At 45.0% G+C, this 24,779-nt stretch overlaps 1 protein-coding gene across 30 annotated transcripts in view; it reads left to right on the plus strand.

The window, feature by feature from the left end:
* Dab1 (disabled 1) overlaps window positions 1–24,779 on the plus strand; it is a 1,125,345-nt gene that overhangs the window by 836,707 nt on the left and 263,859 nt on the right. For all 30 annotated transcript variants that reach the window (NR_104385.1, NM_001369049.1, NM_001369047.1 and 27 more), the window contains one exon: window positions 22,868–23,069. Coding sequence is in view for 29 of the 30 variants with exons in the window: in NM_001369049.1 (NP_001355978.1) it covers window positions 23,003–23,069 (67 nt within the window). In the remaining variant the exon portion in view is untranslated. The remainder of the gene's footprint in view (window positions 1–22,867; window positions 23,070–24,779) is intronic.

The raw sequence follows: 24,779 nt of genomic DNA on the forward strand, positions 1-24,779 counted from the left end.
AGCAAGCCCTAACTTCCATCCATGTCCTCTGTCCCCAATCCACAGGCCAAGGACTCAGATGAGCATTCACTTTTGTTTCAGTACATATTAATTGGCAGATCAAAGGTTGCCTGTGCAGCACTGTCGGTGTGCTCATTCTCCTAAGGGAGCCTGGAAGGGAAGAACACCTACAGAGGAGTCCTGGAGTCTGCTGTCTCAGCAGGAACTCGCTGGGCTCCTGGCATTTACCAGCCAGTCACAGAGGAGGCACTGGGGTTCTCCGTGAGGTATTTGGAGTGGAGGACTTGCACTTCAACAGCAGATGCTGTAGAATGCAGGAAGCGCCTGATGCTTAACTTTCTCCCATTTCTTTCCCCTCCCTCAGAAATAGAACCTGCATTTTTTTCTCTTCTACTACATAAACCACATGATTGGATGGGACAATCACTTAGCTCCACCTTTAGACCCATCAGATTGGTCTAAGTGTATGCTCATCATTTTGTCTTCCTTGGAATATTTACATGGCTGCTAGGAGTGAGATCTGAGTCAGCCAAACACTAGGGCTTGTTCACGACTCGGACTCAGCAGCTCAGAAGCACTGTTGGCTGTGGGCGATAGCAATTTAATGATAGAATGAAATTTAATGATAGATGGTTAAATTAACTTTGATCAAATGATAGATGGTTAAATTAACTTTGATGATGGGTGTAAAACTTTTAGAAATGTAGCCCCTACCTGTTCCTCATAGAAGCAGACTAGGTAACTCCAAGGGGGTAGAAATCAGTGAATATTAACATCCACTATCCCCTTTCTCTCATGCGTATGTGTGTGTGGCATGCATGTATGCATACGCGTATTGCCTAGATATGGATACATGCATATATGTGGGTGTATATGCAAAATGTGTGTGTAAATGTAGAGACCAGAGGTTGATGTCTAGACTCTTGCTTGATCCTTGTCTACCTTATTCATTGAGGCAGGCTTTCTAAATCGAACTCAGAGCTAAAGAAGACCTCTAGTGCAGGTAGCCTAGAAGATCCGTTGTCTCTATTGTATGAATCCTGGAATGATTAGTGAGCTACCATGTTTGCTGTGCTTTTCGGTAGGTTCTGGGCATCCAAATTCTGGTCCTCATGCTTGAGTGACAAGCACTTTAACCACTGAACATCTCTCAGCCCCACATCATAATTCTCACTGGTGTAGAATATGCAGAAAAACAAATTACAGTTTAAAGAGTATTTTATCCCATGTTAGAGCAGTGATTTTCAACATCCCTTACCTGCCAATCACTTGGGGGTTTTCCTAACAGGCGGATTGTGGCCTGGCAAATCTGAAATGATCTCCGATGTCCATTTCAGGCAACGTGCATATGGTATGGCTCCCACGAACTCACTGCTGGAGCTTCAGGAATCATGAGTGAGGCTGGAATGGGGAGACTTGAGCTACCATAATAATCTAATGAGATTATTCGAATAAGCCCAGGGAGGTAGCATTTGTGCAGGCCTGAAATAGGCAATTCTATTTACACGATTCAAAGACTGTTCTTTTTCTGTTTAGATACACATTCACTAATGCTTGCTACATAATATATTGCTCAAAAATATAGCACCTTAAAAGTACAAACTTATTGTGCCCTACTCTCAGGGTCAGCTCAGGTTGTCTAAATGGGCTTTATAATCCAGGCACTGGCCAGGGCTTCTACAGTCTACAAGCTTAGCTGAACTGGCTCTGGTTGCATCACAGAACATAGCAGGCTATGAGGTGGAGGACCTCAGTGATTCTTAATCTTTTGTCTGGAGGCCTCCTTCAGTTTCTTGTCATGTGGTTCTCCCCATAGGCCAGGTTGCAGGATGGTAGTGAGCTTCTTTATGTCAGAGGGCAGTGGTTGGATTACCAAGCTGAGAGCAGTGCTGTGGACAAACAGTTGTATAGGGTCATCTGGACATTAATAGAAATAGAGATAGTTTATTAAGAATGAAGACACTCTGGAGTATGGGAGTGGGCTAGTGAGCTGGGAAGAGGTATACAGATACTGGTCTACAAATCCTGTGGCCCTTGTGTAGATTATTTACGTAGTTCCTATTGTCTCTTGTGTTGATAGTCTGTGGAGTTTTTGCACTTGTAGCTTTGGGTTACCAGTCTTTCTCAGTCAACTGGCTTCTTTCATCTGTTAATCTTGATGTCACTCTCTCTGCATCCCACTCTCCCTCTGCAGCAGGGCCTCTCCACAACTTAATCTGTCAAGCAGCATCTCCTCGCTTCTGCCACGCTCTGTTGCTGGAAATGAAGCATGAGGTTACCCACACCTGGGGAGATTACCAAAGTTGTGAATGCCACTAGGTGAGGGTCACCATATGCCATTTTATAGGCTGACTACAGCAGCATGTATTAGCTATCTGGGTATCAGCTGTCCTTATGTAGGTTGCTGTTATAGACCGTCTGTTAAGCAAAGAGAGTCAGGAGAATGTTTGGCTCCCAATAGAACCCAGAGTTCCTCCAAAGGGTTCTTACTGAGCTAGAGTTGGGTTTGGCCTACCTTCAAATTTTAAAGTGGGGGAGGTTAAGCCTTTTTCTTGATTTTGAGATATTCAAGCAGAAGCTACAAGGCCACCCGAGAGCTTGTGGGCTGCTGAGCTCTGACTGACCCTCTGGCCATTTTACTACTGCCAATGAAACTGCCTGAGGAGCTGCCAACGAGACAGATGCTGCTGCTGGAGAAACACCCTCTGCAGCCTGGCATTTGTCCGGTAATTGCTCTCCAAGAGAGAATAAACTCTTCACTTGAGGGGGAAGGTGGATGGCGCCTGATTGTCAAGTGTAGGAGTGATTTAGAACAAGCCCTGCAAATAAAATGTAAAAGATTTCATTAAAAAAGCAGAAGACATTTGTATGGGTCTAAAGTTTGGCTGCTTAAAAATCCACTGACTCAAGCCGTGCTCAGTTCCCAGGCACAGACTAACATGCAGTAAATTGAATTATGGGCCAACAACCTCACACTGCCTTTCTTCTTACTTGTGAAGTCATATTTCTTTTTGCAGCAGTCAGAGGCAGTATTTCCTTCTGCCTTATAGTCTGATAATCCAGAAATGCTGACTTCGGGCTGGGTGCAGTGCATGCCACCCCTCCTGTGAGGGATTCTAATGCTTTTTCCCTCATAGTTTTTATGTTTTGAATCTTTCAATGGAGAGAGTAGCATTTTTCTTATAAAGTTGTAATAAATAGTAAAATAAAAAACCCCAGGAATAAAAATCTCCCACTTAATAACTATTGTCTCAATTACTTCTACTTAGATCAGTAATGGTCAAAGAGCTTTAAACCCCCTCCACCCAGATGGGAAAGATAAAGCCTGTGAAGTCGAGGGTGTTTCCTAAGGATCACTTGATACGTAAACTTGCTACCTACTACCTACCCACCAAGCACACCTCGCTGGGGCGTATGCTCTTCCTGCAGTGGATGGAGTGGGGATTGGTGGGCTAGTACAGACACAGAAACGCTGCATGGAACGTGGACTGCAGAATAAGAGGTTGAAATATGGAGTGTAAGTGGTAGAAAGGACACTGGGCAGCTGTGTTAAGTCATGTGACAGCTGAGCGCAAGAACCAGAAGATGAGGGGACAGGAGTGAGAAGCACACTGGCAAAGGCCTTGCCAGAGGAAGAAGACCATGGTGGGCACTCCACAGCTCCTTTGTGAGGATACTGCTTTTATTCAGAGGAGACTTTTTTTCTTTAACTGAATTGTGGCATCTGGCTAGAAAGGGCTACTGTGTTTCTCTAATAATAAAGATTATTAAATTGTTAATAATGGATTTTCAAGGGGCCAGTATATTGTAAATTGTTTACACAGCTGGTCAACCAAGGTCAGCCTTCCTTCCCTCTCCTCTCGCTCAACCCCAAGTCTACTGAGCATTAGCTGTCAACATAGGAATTGGGGAGGAGAGATAGTCGTGGTTGAATTATGCTTTCTAATTTATGAAATAAATATGCTGATAACCACTGATTGAGGACTGCCGGATGTTGGTAAATGGTAGTGGATTTGTATACTTGAATGCTGATGCCCCTCACATCTTAAGAGGTGGGATCCACCCCTTCCATCCATTCATCTGTCTGTCTATCCATCCATCTATCCACCTATCCACCCATCTACCCTTCCACCCATCCATCTATCCATCCATCCATCCACCCATCCATTCATGCATCCATCGATCCACCCTCCCATCCACCTATCTACCTTCTCATCCACCCATCTACCCTCCTATCCATTCATCCATTCATCCATTCATCCATCCATCCACCCATCCATCCATCCACCATACCATCTATCCACCTTCTTTTTTTTTTTAAAGATTTATTTATTTATTATATGTAAGTACACTGTAGCTGTCTTTAGACACTCCAGAAGAGGGAGTCAGATCTTGTTACGGATGGTTGTGAGCCACCATGTGGATGCTGGGATTTGAACTCCAGACCTTCGGAAGAGCAGTCGGGTGCTCTTACCCACTGAGCCATCTCACCAGCCCTCTATCCACCCTCTTATCTACCCACCTATTCATCCATCCACCCATCTCCCCATCCATCCTTCCATCCATCCACCCTCCCAGCTATCCATCCACCCATCCATTTCCAAAACGGAGCCAACTTACCCTTTTAGTTCAATAGCCATGATGCTGCAGTCCCATGATAATATTAGAGACTCCACTAAAATGTTTCACTTTCTTTTAAAATAAAAAAGATAGTAGCAAACTGTAAGGGATGGAGATTGCGTTCGTCACCATGCACAGGTGATTAGAGGGTGTCTTTTTCAGTATTTTTTATGAAGGGAGAAGCCTTGGGGGACCAGAAGTTGCAATGCAGAACCTCCAGGAGGCTCGAAGGAGTTGCGGTTAGTGGTTCAAAGCACTTGCTGAATACTGACATGGACCCAGACCGCCATCATTTCCCAACTGTACTGTGAGGTCTCGTTCTCTTTTGGCTTCACCCCACACTTGCACTGAGTATCATTTCCACAGAAACAGCAAGTGCCTAAAAACTGGGGCACCACATTCTTAATTTTAGCACCCCATCTGCTCTGAGTAATGACAAACAGAGATGCACAAAACCATCTTTTCAGAGAGCCTCACCCCAGGATTCCTGAGCAAATGCAGCCCCCCCACCCCCATGAAAGCTAGTACTCTCTATGCCCTACCCTGATACCATGGCCCTGTGGACAGTGCAGTTTAGCTTGGAAGTAGCACCTTACAACCTCAGATAATGAGCAAGTGGAAAGGCAGGTGGGAAGCCATTGGGTTGGAGTTTGCACACTGTATAGCTGCCCAGCAGCTACTTCAGCAACTAGTGAGCTTGGGAGGTTTGGCTCTCATTCCCCTGCACGCTTGGAATGGGGGCTGGTTTCCATTCATTGCAGTGCGCGCTTCCCTCCAGTTTCCTGTGTGAGCTGAGGTTTTAATAAAGCCATCGTATGACCCTGGATCTAACAACAACTAAATTGATCCTAAGTGCATTACTGCGTGTCCTGGTGATGTTCCCCGTGGCACGGAGTGTGTGATGCCACACTACCTTTGGCTGAGTTCATTACCAGAAAGGAGCGTCTGAATTATTACAGGCGGCATCTGCTTAGGTAAAGTTATATGTCCCTCTTTGAGTCTCAGCCTCCCTCTTGTGTGAAATGAAAGACACAGGTCATAAACTCCCTGGGCTCTGGATTCAGTTGTTTGAGTTTCCCTGGTTAAAGGCTGGGGAGTTGTTGAGAGAATTAGAGGAGATCACCGGTGGAAACAAGTACTTGTAAATATTATTTACTTTCATCTTCATGAAGAGGGACAGTGGGGCCAGGGCCACTTTGCATACTCATCCCAAGAATATTAATACCATAAGAAAATTTAACATTCAGATTTCAAAAAAGCTAGAAATTAGTAAAGACTTGGGCCAGAAATTAAGGGCAACCTCACCTATGCATGGCCCTGTTGTTTTCTTACAACCATTTGTTTCACAGTCATACTGAGAAGGATGCATACGCATGCATGCTCTCTGTCTATCTGTCTGTCTGTCTGTCTGTCTGTCTGTTTCTGTCTTTCTCTTTGTGTCTCTCTGTATCTCTCTCTCTCCCTCCCTGTCTGTCTCTGTTTCTTTCTCTTTCTTTCTGTCTCTGTCTGTCTCTCTGTCTCTCTCATACACACACACACACACACACACACACACACACACACACACACACCAGCAGCAGCAGCAGCAGCAGCAACACTAGCACTGACCCAGTCAGTGTGAGATGAAGTTGGCTTGTGTTGAAATGGCCACGGATGACCTTGGCTTGAGTGTAGAGTCTGTTGGAAATGAAAGGTGTAGACAGTTCATGCCATAAAGCATCCAGGTGACACTTAGCTTACCCAATGAGTCTAGCTGAATATTCATGTATTGGGAGCAACATCTAATGTTTTAAACTAGTGTTAATCAAGAGAGCTGGTTTTCCTCTGCTTTACCACGTAGGCAGGGATCTCCCAGGTCATTCCCAGGCAGCCACAGACACCAAGATGTCTGAGTACTTTTTCTTGATCAATCTTGCAGTTTGACCTTTGAGCCCAGACCTCAGTTTCTATTGGGCCTTTGATGCAGATACCCCAGATAAGAACTGCTTCGCTGTCTCTTCCTTGGGGTGGGTGTCTCCCCTCAGGGCCACCAACCTCCCATGGGGTGAGAGCCCTTCTGTCCCGTGATGTCAGGAGGACAGCAGCAGCCTGGAAAGCCATGTTTTCTGGTACTGTCCATCGTAGTTGTGGAGCCAACCCATCAGCAGCTCAGTACTGTGAGCTCCCAGACGACAGAGATTCTGGTCCACAGCGTCCTTCTAACACTGTCCTGGAGTTTGCTGAGAGATGTCACTTTGTCCCTGAGTTTCTTATCTGTGGCACCAACGTGATTTTAATACAGAGTATCACGTTTAACCTTTGAGATCATTTCACCCAATGAAAGAACCAGGGTTAGTGGGACAGGGCATAGGGCATTCCTCCCTCCCTCCTCCCTCTCTCCTTTCAGTCTTCCCTCCTTTCTCTTTTCCTTCCTCTTCTTTCTTTTATTTATTTTTATGTTCCTTTTTTTTTCCTCTTTCAAATACAGACATGGATACTCCTGAAGTGTTTCTCTCCTAAGATCTCATGGCTAGTGGCTGGTAAGAACCTCCTATCTAGATTACAGAACTGCTTAAGAACAAGGTCCTTGACTTCATCAGAGCCTGGCTCTGGCCTCTACCTTGCTGGCCTCCTGTTTTTATGGCTTCCTCTTTCCAACATGCCGAACTAGAGTCCTCAGTGTCCGGCTCTCTTTTCTCTCTGAAATGCTCTTGCCCAGCCACGCCCAGCCGCAGACTCCCACCCTCTTGAATGTTTTACGCTGGCACAGTTTGCCCTTTCTCTGACAACCGCCTTAAAAATGTCCTCCTCTCTGGCTGAAGATGAGATACACACCCCCACTCCTGTTTTCTTTCCTAGCATCAGCCACATCTGGCATGTTATGTTTGATTTATATTTCTGTTTACTGACAGCCTCCCTCCTCCAGAACACCAGCTACACTCCAGAACTAAATAACACATGGCATAAAACCACTTAAAAATGCACTGAGTGGTCTGTTAACTAACCATGCTAGTCCACAGCTGTGTTTGGAGCAGGGAGGTCCGTGCCCTGTGTTCCTCGCCCTGTTTGTATTTCCCGTAGACCCTTACCTGTGTCTCCCCATGTGACCACACCCTGCCCCACTCCTCTGATGATCACTTATCAAAGTCACTAGCTGTGATCTGCACTGTGCCCTTTGTCCCTCTCCCTCCTTTGGTGGCCAGTGTTGCCGGAGGGCCTGTGCAGCTGCCTCCCTAGGTGTTGGACTCTTCGGCTCGGTGAACTTGGGTATTATGCTATTTAATTTCGTTTAACTTTTTATCTCAGGGTAGAGCTCTTTATTAGAAATAAATGCACTCAGCCTATGGGGTTTTGTTTGCTTTCAGCCTGCTGAGGTATTTCCCATGAGTTCTTTCTCCCTATGCCTGAGGTTTGGAGTACATTTTCTAGAAGCCACTCTGTGAAGCTGACTCGGGGGAAATTATGTTAGAAACAGAGGCCTCCTCCTCTAGAGTATGCAAAAGTTTGATTGCCTTTTTAATTCTTAAAGGTGTTTTTTTTTTTTCCCCCTTGAAGTTCTCATTGTCCTTTTGAAAACACCTTCCTCTCCTCTCCCGGGAGAGTGAATGGCTGTAGATGTTAATAATCTGCGTGTGGGAAAAGCAGTCAGTGATGAAAGCTGTACTATTGTTTTAGACCCTGGAGGTGGCCAAGATGGACTGGGAACCAGGTGACTCGGCTAATGGCTTTTCATAATGTCCTAATTGGGTGACTTGTACAACCAAGCCAGTCAGTCTCTGGGATGTGAATCCTCCCTTAAGCAAGAACACCTCTAGGCCTTTGATATAGACCATCTCCAATATCCTGCCTGCTCTATAGCACTAGGCAGGCAGCCTGAACCCTGGGGGCCTGCCTTGCACATCACTGCCCCTCAGTAAGGGAGCTCCAGTAGGGCCACTCTCCTTCCCAGAGCCTTCCTTCCTAGGTCTATGCAATGAGGACTAAAGTCCCTGGTAGGTATTTTCCCAGCAGTATCGAGAGCATTTGATTTGGGCGTTCTGATGTGGAGATACTTTTGAGCCTTCAGGCCTTGTGATTATTTGAAGCTGCTGCTGCTGCTGCTGCTGCTGCTGCTGCTGCTGCTGCTGCTGCTGCTGCTTCTTCTTCTTCTTCTTCTTCTTCTTCTTCTTCTTCTTCTTCTTCTTCTTCTTCTTTTTAATTGTGTGATTTTTCTGGCCATGTGCCACCAGAAAGGAGGGAATAAAAGTCGGAGGATGAAAAAGCATAGCACATCACACTGACAGTTTTTAAATTCTCCCTTTTAAAATATATTGGGTTTATGTCTCCTCTTTGAGCTTTTTAGTTTTTAAATCTCCACTTTACATTTTAAGTTCTTGACTTGAGGTTGGGGGAGGGGCTCCTGGCTTTCATGCTGCTTTTCCGAGGCCTATTTGAGATTCAGAGATTTTCACCTCTGATTTTCTGTGGGTGTTTTCTTTCCTCTGGGATTCCTGGGGGAAGGAGATCTTTCCTAGCTTCCCGCTGATCACATGACCTCGCTTCTATACTGCTGGGGCCTAGAGAGACTTAGAGATGGCAGAGGATTTACAGGGCTATTAACTGCTTTGTCTAAGCTGCCGGTTACTGGGCACCTAATGAAGACCAGTTCAGGTTTTGCTGTTGTTATTGTTGGTTGTTTATGTTTTGCTTCTTGTATTTTGTTGTGATTTTTGATTTTGGCTTTGTGTGTGTGTGTGTGTGTGTGTGTGTGTGTGTGTAACCCAATGAAATACCTGGAGTAATTGATTTACTAGGTTGGCTCTTTCTTGTAAGCCATTTAGTATGAATTTGATTATCATGTTCTTGATTCCCCTTATTTCTGAAGAATGTTCCTAATTTAGATTGGAAACTTTAATGACCAAAGGTGGAGTTCCTTTCAAAGAGAACATCCTCAGTAGGTCAGAGCCCTATAGCCTTGGCCAAAGAGCAGAGACTGAGTGAAGGAGGCGTGGTCTTGACTCTGCAGATGAGGAAGGAGGTGTGGCCTCATTGGGTGGGGCTAAGTAGAGAGGGTTGGCATAGCAGATCCAAGTTTCTTGGTGTCAACCAGGATGGGAATACCCACACCCACATCTCTAGTCCCCAGGGCACTCTAGATTTTCAGTCCAGAACTGAGACTCTCATTAAGGAAGTATAATAAAGACCCAGGAGTCAGGTGCTATTTTCAAGGTATGAAAATGGATCTTTGAGCCCAAAGACATAGATTCCAGTTCTGTTTGAGCTATTGTTTGCTGGGTGGCTCCTCAAGCCAGGGCAGCACAAGACCAGTGTCATCTGCTTGCCTGGGTTGCCATGAGAATAGAATGGGAACACAAAAGAGAAAGTATTTGGTGAACCATGACGGTGGCTATGAGCCAGAAAGAACCCCTGAGTGAAGAGGGGGAAGTCTACAGGGTGCCCTTCTCCTGGGTCCCTGCGCTTCTTCCTTGCCTCTGCTATGCTCTGACAAGGCTTGCTGTCTTCCAAGTCAATGAAAATGAGAGGTGAATGCGGAAGAGGGGAGGAGAGGGAGAGGGGGGGCAGAGAAAGAGAGAGGGAGGGGGAGGAAGGGAGGAAGAGAGAGAAAGAGAGAGAGCGTTTGTGTGTGTGTCTGTGCACGAGAGGGGGGGGAGGAAGGGAGGAAAAGAGAGAGAGAGAGAAAGAGAGAGAGAGAGAGTTTGTGTGTGTGTGTGTATGTGCTTGCGCACACACACTGTTTAGGCCTCAGGCCTCCACCTCCTCTTGAGCCATCAGCAGCTCACCTCTGCTGCCCTGCTGAGCAGGTAAGGGGAGTTAATGATGAAATGTCAGAAAGGCACTTGGGGGCTTTTACAAACACTGTCCCATGACATGACACACAAACATGCTGTCAGGAGGCAGAACAGCCATGTCTGCATCTTTAATCATCATGTCACTTTTGTTAGACGTAATCAAGAGCCCTCTTTGAGGAGAGTTGTGGGAGACCCTCAAGGATGTGAGCCTAATGCTCCTTTTAAAAGTTTGCATGAGGAGAGACTACTCAGCCTGCTCATTCTCAGCAGGCAGAAATTAATCTGAACCATTCTCCAAATTTACCAGGCAAGCACTTGCCTGAATAGACAAGGAGCCTAGGGGGATTTTTTGTGGGAGTGATGAGTTGTGAATCTCAATATGATATGTGTGTAAAAAAAAAAAAACAAAAAACAAAACAAAAAACAGCACAACATCGGTCTGTTGTAAGAGAGAAAAGATGTTTGAGTGTTTGGCAAAGCAGGTTATTTTTAAACTGAGAAAAAAATAGTATTGTAGGGAGTTGAAAGATTTCACAGCTTTATTTATTCAGTTAATATATATGGGGGAGTTTCTTGCATCTTATTAAGACAGGTGTAGAAGAAAATGCAAGGGAAATAGGTGACCATCTGTGCCCTCGGGTGGCCCTCAGGCTCACTGTGGGACGAGATACAGGTAGGTACAGCTGACAGCTGATGCAAGGCGGGCTGATTTGGTGGGAACGATGATACTTATACACTAAGCCAGGTATTCTTGGGTGTGCTTAGATTCTATCAGAGAAATAGTGTCTAGGACTGGGTGTCCCATCAGTTTTTGCCTTTAGTCTCTCCTGCTGCAAAATGGGTCTCATAACAGCTTCCAGGGTAAGCAAAGATTCAAGGAGTTAAGTCATGCTTAGAGCAAACCATAGCCCAGAGAAGGCACTTGGAGTGTCAGTCTGCCTCCCTGCCAGCATCTCCTTTCCTCTCTGAGCTACATCCCAAGCACATAGGTGTGGGGTTGGTTCCTTAGGCTTTTGAAGACTAGAGAGCAGGGCAGCATGTTCTTCTGGGGGTCTGAACCGGGATGTTAAACAGATGTCTTTTCCGTGTCCCTCTTGGTCACTCACTTCTCTTCTCCAACTTTCTCCATTGGATCTCAGAGATTGGCATGTGTGGGCTGTCTCTGTCTCATTGTCCGCCTCTCTGTCCACCCTTAAGCCTCCTGGATGCTTATTGGAATTCTTGAGTCCTGAACCCTGGCAGGGGGAAGGGAGATTTCCAGCCTTATTTTTTTTTAGTTTCTTCCCACTGGGTTGCCTTTGGTCTATCACCAAACGTCAGAGCTCCATCTAAAGCGGCCATTTCTCCTCGCTCTGGACATCCTCTGCCAGGCTTGGCAGAGCTAATCCTGCTCCATTCCTGGGACGCTGCACCGCCCTGTGAGGTAGAAAGCACTGTGCCCTTAAACACAGTTCACTCTTATATAAGCAATCTCTCTATGAAGCCTTTTGAACAATCTTACTATGAGGTTGACATCTGATTCCCACTGAAACAGCAAAGAGGGAATGGAATTTAAATGGGAGAGGAGCTGTGCCATTGGGTGCCTGTCATGCTCTGAATCTGTGATCTCCAGAGCAGTTAGAGTATGGGCTTCATGTGTGCATGAGGACTGAGTTTTGGATTGGGGTAGATGTCCTGGACTGGAGCCTGAGGGTCAGGTGAAGTTAGGATATCACATCTCTTTTCTCAAAACAGAAATAATTTCTTGACACTGTGTTTCTTTATTAATTTTTGACAAGTACACATTGACTAACCAATTTATATATGGTATAGGAGATAAATATTAGGAAAGTTTTCCTTTTCGTTTCAAACATTTATATATGAATGAAAAGGAAGGAAGGAAGGAAGGAAGGAAGGAAGAGAGGGAGGGAAGGAGGGAAGGCAAATGATACACAATGCATTCTTCTCTCACTCTGAAGCTAAGTGCAGTATATGCTGCCTTCTGTGTCCACTCAAAAGACATTTAAAAAAAGAAAAAGAAAAAGATTGCAATGCTTGGTTTCACTGAGGTAGACACTGAAGTTCAGAGCTAGCAAGAGGCCACACTGTTGGTCCTGTCTCAGGGAGTTGACGGAAGCACAATTTGTAATCTCAAGACTCAAGAGGCTGAGTCTGTGGAACTCATGATTCTCTGCCAGCCCCAAAGCGAGGAGCAGGGAGCAGCAGTGACTTCAGCATTTTGGCAAGGATTAGCAGGTGTGCTTGACTGGAAGCTGTAGGTAGCCTGTAACCCCATCCCTGGGGCTGGAGAATATCCCCTGCTGTAGCAGCAAGGCCTTACATAAGAGTTCATGCTTGGAGTCTAAGAACAGCCATGCAGGCAGCCTGGCCTCAGGAAGACTGGAGTATGAATTCCTAGCAGGAGGAGGTCTTGGATGCCTCCTGGGAACTAAAACTAAATTAATCCTGTGGTCCCCATAGTGCGGGACTTTGTTTGCTCCCTGAAATGAGTAGCTCAGCTTCTACTTCTTCTAAGGTGACCTCCCCGCTAATCTTCCCACCCCTGGGCTGACACAGCTCCCGCCAGGTCCCTGCTGTACTGCCCTGGGCCTCTTCCTAGAGCTGGTCTTATAGACAGAGTCTGCATCATTGAGCTGAGACTCTTGAAGGAGTGCAAATGCCTCTCTTTTACTTGATTCATTTGGGTAGTTTCTTGCTTTGTCCCAATTGAAGATTCAAACCCAGGTCCCAGGTCCAGGTAGCTGGGACTAGATGTGGGTAAAAGGGCTTCAGGAAGCAGGGTGGCACTAACAAATTGACAAGTTTCAGAATTAGAGGCTGGACATCAGTGGAGGCCATTATTCTTCCCATCACTGTTTGCCCTCTGGTGCCAAAGACTGATAGTCATTCTACATGCAAAAAACATCCATGGCATCTCAGTGTCTCTATGGTCTCATCCATCTGAAATATCGTATTTCCTCCGAACCTCATGAGCTCCAAAGTCCACATTTTCATTATCTAACTCATTCCCATCGTGTCCCAGAAATTAGAGCGTGAACCCTTTGGAGGGACATTTTTCTGCCTCTTACCAGTGCTCCCCTCTCTGTGATGAATATGTTATGGAAAGCACACCATGTCTGCCAATAGCCTTATGTGCTGTGTATTCTGAGTCATTTCAGTTTTCAGTGACCAGATCAAGTTTCAGGGTTTAAAGTAACATATTCTATGGCGCACTTCTTGATCTGTGAGAGAGAGGGGAGGGGGGTCATGTACCCCTGGGGCTCACGGGAGCTCTCTTAACCATCATTTTCATCTCTGAATTCTGCTGTCAGAATCACCTAGGGAGCATTTAGTCCAGTACCTGGGATGTACCCACACAAACCCATCAAATGAGAGTACCAGGGTGACCGTCAGCATGGACCAACCTATACTGCTTGCAGTGATAGTGGGAGCTGTCAGGTGTACTCTCTTCTTAGAAACAGTTTCTTGTGTACAGGAGAAGCAGGTCTATGGTAAGATGAGGTGTCTCCTTGCAGGAGTGTTTGAGGTGAGGCGTTTTGGATGTTGACCAGTGAATCAGAGAGGAGCTTTGCTGGGAGCACAAACAGCCTTCAGTGTTGCTCAGTTGCTTGGGAGTTGCCAAGAGTGATTGTGGTTTGTGTGTGTGTGTGTTTCTGTGAGATGGTTCAAATAAACACACAAATCAGGGAACAACAGAATCAGGACTCCCTTTGTCCAAGCGTCCGTCCTCATTTACGGTTTCAGGAAAACACAGCCCCATGGTTAGCATGGCTGCTTATACTTTCTGTTAGGGAGATAATTGTGGAAATTGGGTTGCTTCCCATGAAGTGCAGCTCCTTTTGTGGAGAAAATTTGAGGCGTCCATGTATCCTATTTTATAGTAATTGAGATTGGACTAGCAGATCATTAGCAGAGCAAAGGAAGATGATAGCCTGTTTTGGTTTTTTTTTTTTTGTTTTTGTTTTTGTTTTTGTTTTTGTTTTTGTTTTTTTGTTTTTTCGGAAGGAAGGTGGTAAAAATTTGATGTTTGAGAAGAGAAGGGAGAAAAATAGGTTGTCAGGAGTGGAAGAGAGCATGCCACCTGTCTCTACTTTCTGTGAGGGAGGGGCCAGATAGGCAGAACCCTTGCAGGAAGAGCAATCTAATGATCACTGTGTTCTGGAAGCTGTTGGGATGAGTCCACACCCAAGGTCAACCTGGAAAGCCGGGTAGCAAGGCAACATCTGTTGCTCATTTCACTCAGGGCCTGATATATTTTTAAGTAAATCAGCAGGTCAAAGCCAAATGCAATATTTGCTTATTTAAAGGCCCCCCCACACCTTTCTGAGAGGGACTCATTAAACACTTCTCTCTTCTTTCTGTAAGACCCCAGGGACTGCTGTCCTTTTGTGTCAGCCAGACTCACATCACAAGGAGACACACATAGAGAAGAGGAACAAGGTTGAGGAAGGAGGAGCAAGTGGACAGTGTATTTGCCTGGGCAGTACAGAAGAGGTCAAGATGAAGGGAGCCTAAATGGGTCCGTGAGGGGCTCCCAGAGGGTTGTTATGTTGGGGGAGGCAGTTGTGGTGCCTGGCTGGGCCCTTTGCCCTGGGTGGATGAAGCAGCAGCCAGTCCATGCTCCATTTCTCTAAACCTCCCAGCATCTGGAGTCAGCTTTGCAGGGTAGTGCTGAGAGGCTGAACATTGAACTGATTTGATTGGCAGACACTGATTAATAGCCCTGCTCTTACCTTTCCTGCATGAAGTTTCATTTATCGGGGACATCTCAGGTAGGGGCCGTGGAAGGATAGCAGAAGTATTTAAACCAAGAAACTCTTCGAATAGAGGCAAGCCATCATTCCCCATCCTGGTTGCTGGCCTCCAGACCCTGGAGCCACCTGAGCTAACACAGTAGTGACAGAACCGGAACAGTCCCTGTTGCTCCCCTCTGGTACCAGCCAGCAGTCACCCTGCAGCTGTAAAGAATGGCTGAGGTCTACACCAGTCTATGTTTTTACCCACATGCTTGCCTGGTTTATTTGCTATGGCTATAGCTGAATTCCCAAGATGTCCAGTGGTTTAGAAGAATAGCTCAGATTTCTTCTTCTGACTGTATCTGTCTCCTTCTCTAGCCATCTCCCTCTCTGCCCCTGTCTTTGTCTCTATGGTTTCCATCTCTTCCTGTCGACGGGAGCTTTGTTCCTCAATATGACTGGCATTCACTAGCTTTTCAGAAATCAGCTGGAGCATACCTTTTGCACTGTCTCACTCCGTGTCGTAGTTATTGACAGCATTGGCTTCACCTGCTGCCGTCGTTTGTCCCCAGACTGAGGTAGAGCCCTATCTGCTGTGCACCACTCTGCCCACCTTCCTCGTACCGCACAGTGGCTATCTCTGGTTACCTACCTAGGAACCACTTGAATGGCTTGATGCTGGTATAACTTGTCTTTATCTCTTTCTGAGCCTCTAGAGTGGAGGATTCCAAGGGAACCGGTTTTCAGTAGCCACTTTACCAGTGACTCTTGGTACTGTGTGTTGGGATCTGAGCTAAGCTGTAGTGTGTGTGTGTGTAAAATGGAAATCCTAAAATTGGCAAAACAAGTGAAGGGATATGAGTTCACTTGAGCCTTTTCCTTAGGTTGACAATGATAATGTTTATCTCCTGTGATTTGTGATGTATAGCCATTATGTCTTAGGTATTGCATGCATACACCCATGTGCATTTGTATGTATATAAATTTCTTCTAGATCATTTCAAAGTAATACAGCCATATCTTGGCCCTTCTAAATATTTGATGTATTTCCCCAAGAACATATATACTCTCTTACATAACCATGGAAAAGTTGTCAAATAAATTTAACATTGATACAGCATTGTACCTAATAGAGTTTTAATGTCATAAAGATTTCCACTGTGGTACATCCTTTCTCTTCACAATAGAATCCTGCACATAGATCATATCTTTGATATATTTAGTTCACTTTCATCAAAACTCTCTAGCCTTTCTTTGTGGTTTATTGCATTTTGGAGAGCATAGCCCCTCATGGCTTCCCTGTTTGAAAGGTGTAACCTGAGCAGGCACCAGGAGGGTTAGCAGGGTCTGAGGAGCTGCATCTTCGGGTTGTACCTCCCCTGTGTCCTCCTTGTTGACACCGATCTTCATAATTTAATCGAGATGTTGTTCAACTCCTCTATTGAATGGTTATAGATTTCCCCCTGGGAACCCACAGATTAAGTGGGAAGACACTTTAAGACCTACAGAGCCCTATTCCTCATGAAAAATTCCCAGGTCTACATTTGTCTAGGATTAGTATCTGACTAGTCTCTACTCTGGTGGTTGCAAAACGTTTCTGTGTAGTTGCAGTACTCTCTTGTCACTATCATTCGGTGTCAGCATCCACTCTGTACAAGGCAGCCTCCTAGCCATCCCCTTTGTTCATCCCCTTTGTTCATCCCCTTTGTTCATATCCAGCATAGCTCCAGGGATTTGGACTGGACTAGGATGGCAAGGGAATAAAGAAACAGCAAACACACAGAAACACGGCAGAGCTAGGACCAGCTGGAGTGGGTGCTCAAACTTCAGCCTCCTGGAAGCTCAGCCAGTCTCTTATGTAGAGTAGAACAGAGAAGCAGTGTTATTTAGCACTGCTGGACAAGAAGGTCAGGTGATTGTATTCAAGTTAAGGAGGAGGCGGGGTTTAGGTATACAACCAGACCAGAAGAAGCAGTATCTATAGAGAAACAAGGTAGGCTGTAAATAGCCAGGAGTTAGGGAAGCTTTGAAGGATATTTTCTTTACATATTGTCAAGACTCGGTCCCTTGAGGAAAGCTTTGTATCCCTCTGAGCCCTAGGTCATGGGATCCTTGATATGGTTGTGCCCATGTCAACTGCACACAGGGCTGCTGGAGTTAACTAACATTCAGTCCATGTTAACGTTAGCAGGACTTAACTCAATGGGGCCTCCTTTGTTTCCTACGGGTATGTACTTATGGACTTCTGTTTTATTGAATGATGTATCATCCTATCATCTTGCTGCTGAAAACATTCTATCTGAGGTGGTTCTAGGACCTTTTCTCCTGTAGTTTTGCATTAGGCATTTCCTCACTTTTTGGAAGAACATGGCCTCTGACCTGGTCTTGTTCCTATACACCCCAGCCCCAGCTTCTTACGTAAAAAATGAAGGTAGAGACCACCCCCCAAGTTGGAGGTATCTCACTGTGCCTGGAACTCTTTGCTTCTAGGTCTTTTTACGGATGAACACACACACACACACACACACACACACACACACACACACACAGAGAGGGAGAGAGAGAGAGAGAGAGGTTTCATTCCCTGAAACCTCCAATTTCCAATGTGCCATCTAGCGTTCTTTCCTGCCTTACTCTTCCTATGTACTCGAACCAATCTTCTTTGATGAGAACCTTGACTCCCAAGACACCTGTGCACCACTCCCTTGCTCTGTAGTGTGTCAGAAATAGTTTTGAGTTTCTTTTGCCTGTGGCAATACAGAAAGCAGAAAAACCTTCTAAACAGGTTTGGCATTTCCCATTTAGACGTTGGATGCTCTTTCTGCCCACGATGGATTTGCAGTTATATCACAGATTCCTAAGTGACTTGGTCTGTCTTTCCCATCTAGACTTTGCATCACTGGCCTTCTGATTCTCATGGCTCTTAGAGCTGAAGTAATCTGCTCCATTTTTTCCATGTCCCCCAATTCCCATCCATGTTGATCTTCAACTGTATAGAACAGTATGCAAAGTCTACAACGAACTACCTTCACCCTCTGCCAAGGCACTTGCTACCTGGTTACTGCACCATCCGCCCTTTTTGTATAGAAATCACCACTCACCACTCTTTCCTGGATTATTTACCCTGTTCCTTTTTTTTTTTTTTTTTTTTTTTAAGCTTTCAATTTAGGCCTTGCAACAACAACAACAACAGCAAAAGGTGGTCTGCTTTACATATTGAGCTGGCCTTGTTGGGGTTGGGTGGGGGCACTCCCTTACTTCCAAATCCATTACCCCCTGTCGTGCAGTTTTTAATTTAGGGATGAAGAAGCCAAAGCTGTGTGCCTGTACCTTGCAAACATTTGTTCCTTGCTGAACTAGCCTGTTTCATGTGCTTGTTATTTGTACAACATGGAAGAAGATGTCCCACAGTGCTAACCGTGGTGATAGTTGGGTGCAGTTTTCAGTGGTACCCATACGGAGTGCTGATCCTGAGTAATGGCTTCAGATTTCCAGGCACCCGTTGTCATACTCTTTTAGAAGGGAATATGTACCCTTCTTGGCATGTCATATAAGACTGTATCAAGTTGAAGCCGTTTTATTATAACTTTTCAGCTGAGATGCAAGTTTTATAGCATAAAATGAACCATTTAAAAATGTTTTTCATAGGGCTGGTGAGATGGCTCAGTGGGTAAGAGCACCCGACTGCTCTTCCGAAGGTCCAGAGTTCAAATCCCAGCAACCACATGGTGGCTCACAACCATCCGTAACAAGATCTGACTCCCTCTTCTGGTGTGTCTGAAGACAGCTACAGTGTACTTACATATAATAATAAGTAAATAAATCTTTAAAAAAATGTTTTTCATATACTTATCACAGATGATATTTGCAAACCCAGCCTTCATCCCCATCCATTCCAAAATATTTTCATCACCCCAATCCCCCAAATTGACTATACGTCCATTGAGCAGACTCTTTTACTATCAACCTTGTCCAAACAAACACTGACCTGCTTGTGGGGGGTTGGGGCTTACCTGTCTTGACCATTTCCTAGAAATGAAACTATACACTACGCAGTTATCTTTGTCTAACTCCTTTCACTTGGCCGATGTTGCCAGGGTCCCTCCATGTTACAGCTTGTTCCTCCGACATGTTCATTTTAACAGCTGAGTGATGGTCCACGGGGCAGAAGGACCACACCTCCTTATTCATTCTTTCACGGATGTGCAGTGAGAGGTGAATGGGGGCAGAGACTGGCTCCTGCTTCAGTCTAAGTCATGTATTTGCCCTGTGACCTTGGATAAGTCCTCATGTAGCTGCATCCCAATTTTCTCATTGCTGAAGAAAAATCTAACATCTAACTCTTCATGTTGATAAAATGATTGAATAAGTAATGTCTAAAAAGTTTATAGCCTCAGTAAGCCTTTTTACAGCAAGACTCTATGGTAGGGGAAAGAGCATCTAAATTTGCATTATAGTATGTGTGTTCCCTTGTGCTGGCTCTGTTAGAGTTACCAAAACCCTCCCTGCTTTGTTTCTCAAGAAGAGGCATCTCTGTTTCTTCTGTTTTGTGGTAGGGTGGGTTTGGCCTCCACACCATCTCTTCCCCAACACGGGATTTTACATTTCGGAAGCAGTTCACTAGACAGAATGTCTGTAGTGGAATGTTACATAATTCACATTTAGACTTGAAGAGCTCATTATAAAAAAACCTGACACACTTCAGAAATATTAAATTACTGCAGATTGTGTGGAGCAAAGAAACATTATTGAAGCATTTCAAAATTCCAGACGAGCCTGAGTTTAACTGATAGGGTTTCACAGCTTTTCCTGGGGAAAATGATTTGAGTTGTCACATGGTTTCTGGCCCTGGAGGACTTTAATCTCCTTAATTACAAAGAAATGAATTTCCTAAATAATTTGGAGTTACTTCACAGAATTCGCTCAACCTCTGGCTTTTGGAAAATTAAAGGGAATGCCAGGCCCTTGCTGTGTGTGATTTCCACAGTAGCTTCCCTATCTAAGTTTCCATTCAGAATGGCTCTGGTGTTTCCCATCATTATTGGTACAGGGAGGTACTTCAGAGATTCACAAGTAATGCTCACAGTACTCAAACGTATCACATTTTGCCAAACAAGAGACTAGATGACCAGGGGAAATGGAGAGGTACTAGATGTTGGCTTTTGAAGTGGAAGGAGAGAAAATAGTCCAAATTTTATCCATTTTCATAAAGCAGCTTGAGAATCTCTGAAATCATATAAACTCATGTCTGGGAACTCCTTTCTATATTTAGGGATTAGGCACCTACTGTATATAGCACCACAAGAATAGGAAGAGCTGATATCCTGCCACTTCCTATACTTTGTCCATTCTCAGAAGGCAGACTTAAGCTCTCCTGGTTTCCCCATCCACAAGTGGTCACATACTAGACACAAGGCCTTGTTTATCCACACAAGAACCTCTGGCCTCTTGTTTATGAAACTCTGGGCAAGTGGGTCTGCTAGGCTGTCTTTTAGTCCTGTGACAGGTGTGCTCTACGTTCTACAGTGACTTTGTTGATTGGGCAGCATTAGCTCCATCATCCAGGTAAAGAAACTGAGTCAGGGCAAGCTCAATGGCTTCCTTGGTGACACATGGCTGGCTGGGCAGCTGTCAAAACTCTGGACTTAGCCACAAACAGTATGGACAGAAGAGCTTCCAGTTTACAAGAGAACTCAGGAGGTTTCCCAACTGGACGGTATTTTTTGAAGTGAACCTTAAGTGGTTGGATGAATGTCAGGGCAGACCTAACAGAAAAGAGCGAATGACCAGCAGAGGCACAAGGGAGGGGTGCGAAGATGATCTGTAGTGAATCACCTTCCTGCCAGACTCGAGCGTCCTTTCACTCATTAGTGATTTCCAGTCTCTGCACTGTTGCTCGTGACAAGCCTTCCACCGGTTTAAAAAAAAATACTCATGCATTCACTTGTGTGTTTGCTCTACATGTGTTTATAGAGGTCCTTCCACTGTGTGTTCGACAAAAGTGTTGTTGTTCAGGATCACATGGAATACAGCTAATCCCATGTGTAGCTTTTATGAAGGCAAACCAAAGCATACACTTGCTCCTCTGAGCCCGGGGCATGTCAGCATTTATGTAGGCTTTGGCTCTGGTCATGCGGTGGGGGGGGGGGGGGGGTCTTGCTGCTTCCCACTGCACTGATGCTTCTGCTGGCTTTCTCTTCTTTGTGGACTAGCAGCAGGCTACCAGAGTTGCATGGTGTTGGTTGACTCACAGTCTACACTAGAGAAGAGTAAATATTTATTGCAATGAAACGATATGTCAATATGTGACCAGTAACTGTGACTCGACTCTACCCTATGGGACGTGTCTTTGGAAAGATGGTGTCGGTGTGTACCTAATGCCCCAAAGATGGTGAAGGCATTCTCACTTTTTAATGTGTGGTTTCAGAAAGTCCATTCTACAAAGGCAATTATCTCTTTTCTTTCCCTGTAAGCTTAGAGCTACTAATTCAAGTGCTTATGTACAGAGATAGTGTCCTTTGAAAGAAACTAATTAGGCTATTTTTAAAAATCTGACCAGGTATCATTGAATAAGGTGGACATCACCTCACAATTAAGTTTGAATGTAATTTTGTATGGCTTTCTTATTAAGCCTTATAGTTAAGCCATCTTTAATTGTCATGATTAAGAGGGTTAGGTCATTATTCTTTTTGAGCTCCAACTGGCATTTGAGGCCAGTGCTCTTAGATTAAGCAGTTCTAATTCTCTGAAAGGAGCTAAATCTTGCTTGTATGATTTCAAGAAGCATTTCTAGAATCTTTTTTTTTTCCTTAATATCGATAGTGGATAACTAGTGAGATGTTTATTCTCAGTGGATTCTCAGCTCCGACTGTCAGATGGGGACTGGGGAAAAACTATTGACAAAGGCAGTATGTTTATTCAATTTAAATGAGATCTAAGGCGACAGTGCATGTGTACCGTTGAGGTCAGCGTATCGAACGTGCCTAGTAAGTGCATAGTAAATGCTAGCTTTAATTGAAGTGTCTGTTGTTATAGTCATCATCACTCTCCCCCTAATGGCATCTATTCTTCATAATCCTCATTACTTGTGTAATACATGTTCAGGAACGACAGAGTGAACAAAACTTGGGGCTCCCATTCCTGTCCCCTTTCCTTTCTTTCCCCCACATTAAATGCTTGTCTGCCCTTACAGCTAAGGGAAAAGCTGACATAAAAATTGGCTGGCTGCAAACTTCCTCAGCCCCATTTGTCACCTTACCCTTGGAGCCCAATTGCATGTCAACTCTTTGTCCCCTCTGATGCCTGCCAGTGAGGGACAGACTGCAGGTCACTCCCCTATGATCTGCCTTAGCTGTTCAGGCTCTGATCAAGCTTGGCTGATGGATGGGTGGCCTGTGGTTGGAAATGTCTCCACGGGGCTGGTCAGGAAATCCGTCTTTGTGATATTTTCTGGGTGGCATCTAGTGCTTGGCCATCAGGAACATGGGCAACAAAGAGCTGGGGTTTGCTGCTTTTGGAAATTTATGTTTCTTAGCTTGCTTAAACTGCTTTGCAAAGAGTGTGCTCGTTTTCCTTGTAACGTCAACCCCCATCCAAGGCTTCATAAACTCAGACTGAGACGAACATTCGTCCACAAAGACTAAGGTGTTCTTGCTGTGGCGTGCTCGTTGGTTCATTTCCTCACATTTCTCTTCAGCCAGAGGAGGAGTGTGATTCTGACTATTTTCTTGCTTTTATTTGCAGCACTCCGCCAGAGTGAATGACATGCACGGTGTTGGGTGTCCTTTCTGAAGGGAGGAGCCTTTCTCTTGGAGAGGATCCTCGATGAGCCTGGCCGAGGCCCGGGGTCTGTGTGAAGAGGACTAAGGATTAAGTAGGATGTCAACTGAGACAGAACTTCAAGTAGCTGTGAAAACCAGCGCCAAGAAAGACTCCAGGAAGAAAGGTAGGGCTAGCCGTGCACCCTTCACAAGGCTGCCTTTCTGTGTAATAATAAAGTTAACTCTAGAATGATAGAAAAACAGCTGTGCAGCAGGTCTTGTTTTTATGGTGATTTTGTGCTCATGTTTTAATGGCTATTATTCACCAGGTACAACCCCTAGTTATTTTTGTAAGACCCAGGGTCCTTCTGCTTATGTCCTCTAGCCATTTCTCCATCAGGGTCAGCCCCTGTTGGCCCCACCTCTGCTCCAACTCCAGATTTTCTCCCTGTTGCATTGGTCTTTTGCATATTGTTGTGCTTCTCAAACTCTGACCACACCAGGCTACTGAAGGCTGATGACAGCAGAACGTGGAGTTCATCCCCAGTGAGTGTCCAGTATCTGCAGACTGCACTGCTAATGAGTTCCCAGGCGATGCTGGGCTGGAGGCCCCACTGAAAACCACAGAGCCATCGACAGAAAGCCTGTCCTTGCTCATTGCCTTTTCTTCATGGATCAGTACCTGTTGTCCAGACTGGGTTTTGTGCAATCTCCTGAGCCTTTTCTCAGTCCCCAATGGAGATGGCAGCTTGCTTGTTTTGCTTCCGTTGCACTTTTGCAGTGTCTTGCTTTATTTAAAATGTCTTGTATTTCTATGAGTCATCTGGAGTAGCAACTCTTAGAGCGAGGCCCTGTGCTCCCCCAGGACACTAAGCACATAGAAAGTACTTAAGAGAAGGTTCACAGGTAGCTGGTGATGAGGATTGACATGTCCAGAGTCCCTTACAAAGATCATTCTATCATTATGCATATTTTGGAGGGAGATTTGGTTCCATGGTTTTATGAATATGCATATTGTTAAGTGTGTGCCCTTTGGTGGTTAGGTGGTGTACTGGCTGGCTTTGTGTATCAACTTGACACAGGCTGGAGTTATCACAGAGAAAGGAGCTTCAGTTGGGGAAATGCCTCCATGAGATCCAGCTGTAAGGCATTTTCTCAATTAGTGATCAAGGGGGAAAGGCCCCTTGTGGGTGGGACCATCTCTGGGCTGGTAGTCTTGGTTCTACAAGAAAGCAAGCTGTGCAAGCCAGGGGAAGCAAGCCAGTAAGGAACATCCCTCCATGGCTTCTGCATCAGCTCCTGCTTCCAGACCTGGTTGAGTTCCAGTCCTTACTGCCTTTGGTGATGAACATCAATGTGGAAATGTAAGCTGAATAAACCCTTTCCTCCCCAACTTGCTTCTTGGTCATGATGTTTTGTCCAGGAGTAGAAACCCTGACTAAGACAGGTGGTTAGAAGTGTGCTTATGCGATCTTTCCTCTCTGTCTCTGTCTCTGTCTCTGACTCCACCTCCATCTCTCTCTCCCTGTTTGTGTGTGTGTGGTGTACGTGTGTGATGAATGTTGTGTGTTTTATGTGTGTGTGTGTGTGTGTATGGAGTGTGTTTGTGTGTTCCTGTGTGTATATTTGTGATGAATGTTATATTTTTATGTGTTGTCCATATGTGTGTATGTGTTGTGTGTGTATATATATGTGTGTGGTGTGTGTGTGTGTGTGTGGTGTATATGTGTGTGAATGTGTGAATGTGTGTGATGAATATTGTGTGTTATATGTGTTGTATATGTGTGTGTGTGTATATATATATATATATGTGTGTGTGTGTGTGGAGTGTGTGTGGTATATGTGTGTGTTCCTGTATGAATGTGTGTAATGAATATTGTGTGTTGTATGTGTTG

Source organism: Mus musculus, chromosome 4, assembly GCF_000001635.26.
Source record: "Mus musculus strain C57BL/6J chromosome 4, GRCm38.p6 C57BL/6J".
NCBI classification, from domain to species: Eukaryota; Metazoa; Chordata; class Mammalia; order Rodentia; family Muridae; genus Mus; species Mus musculus.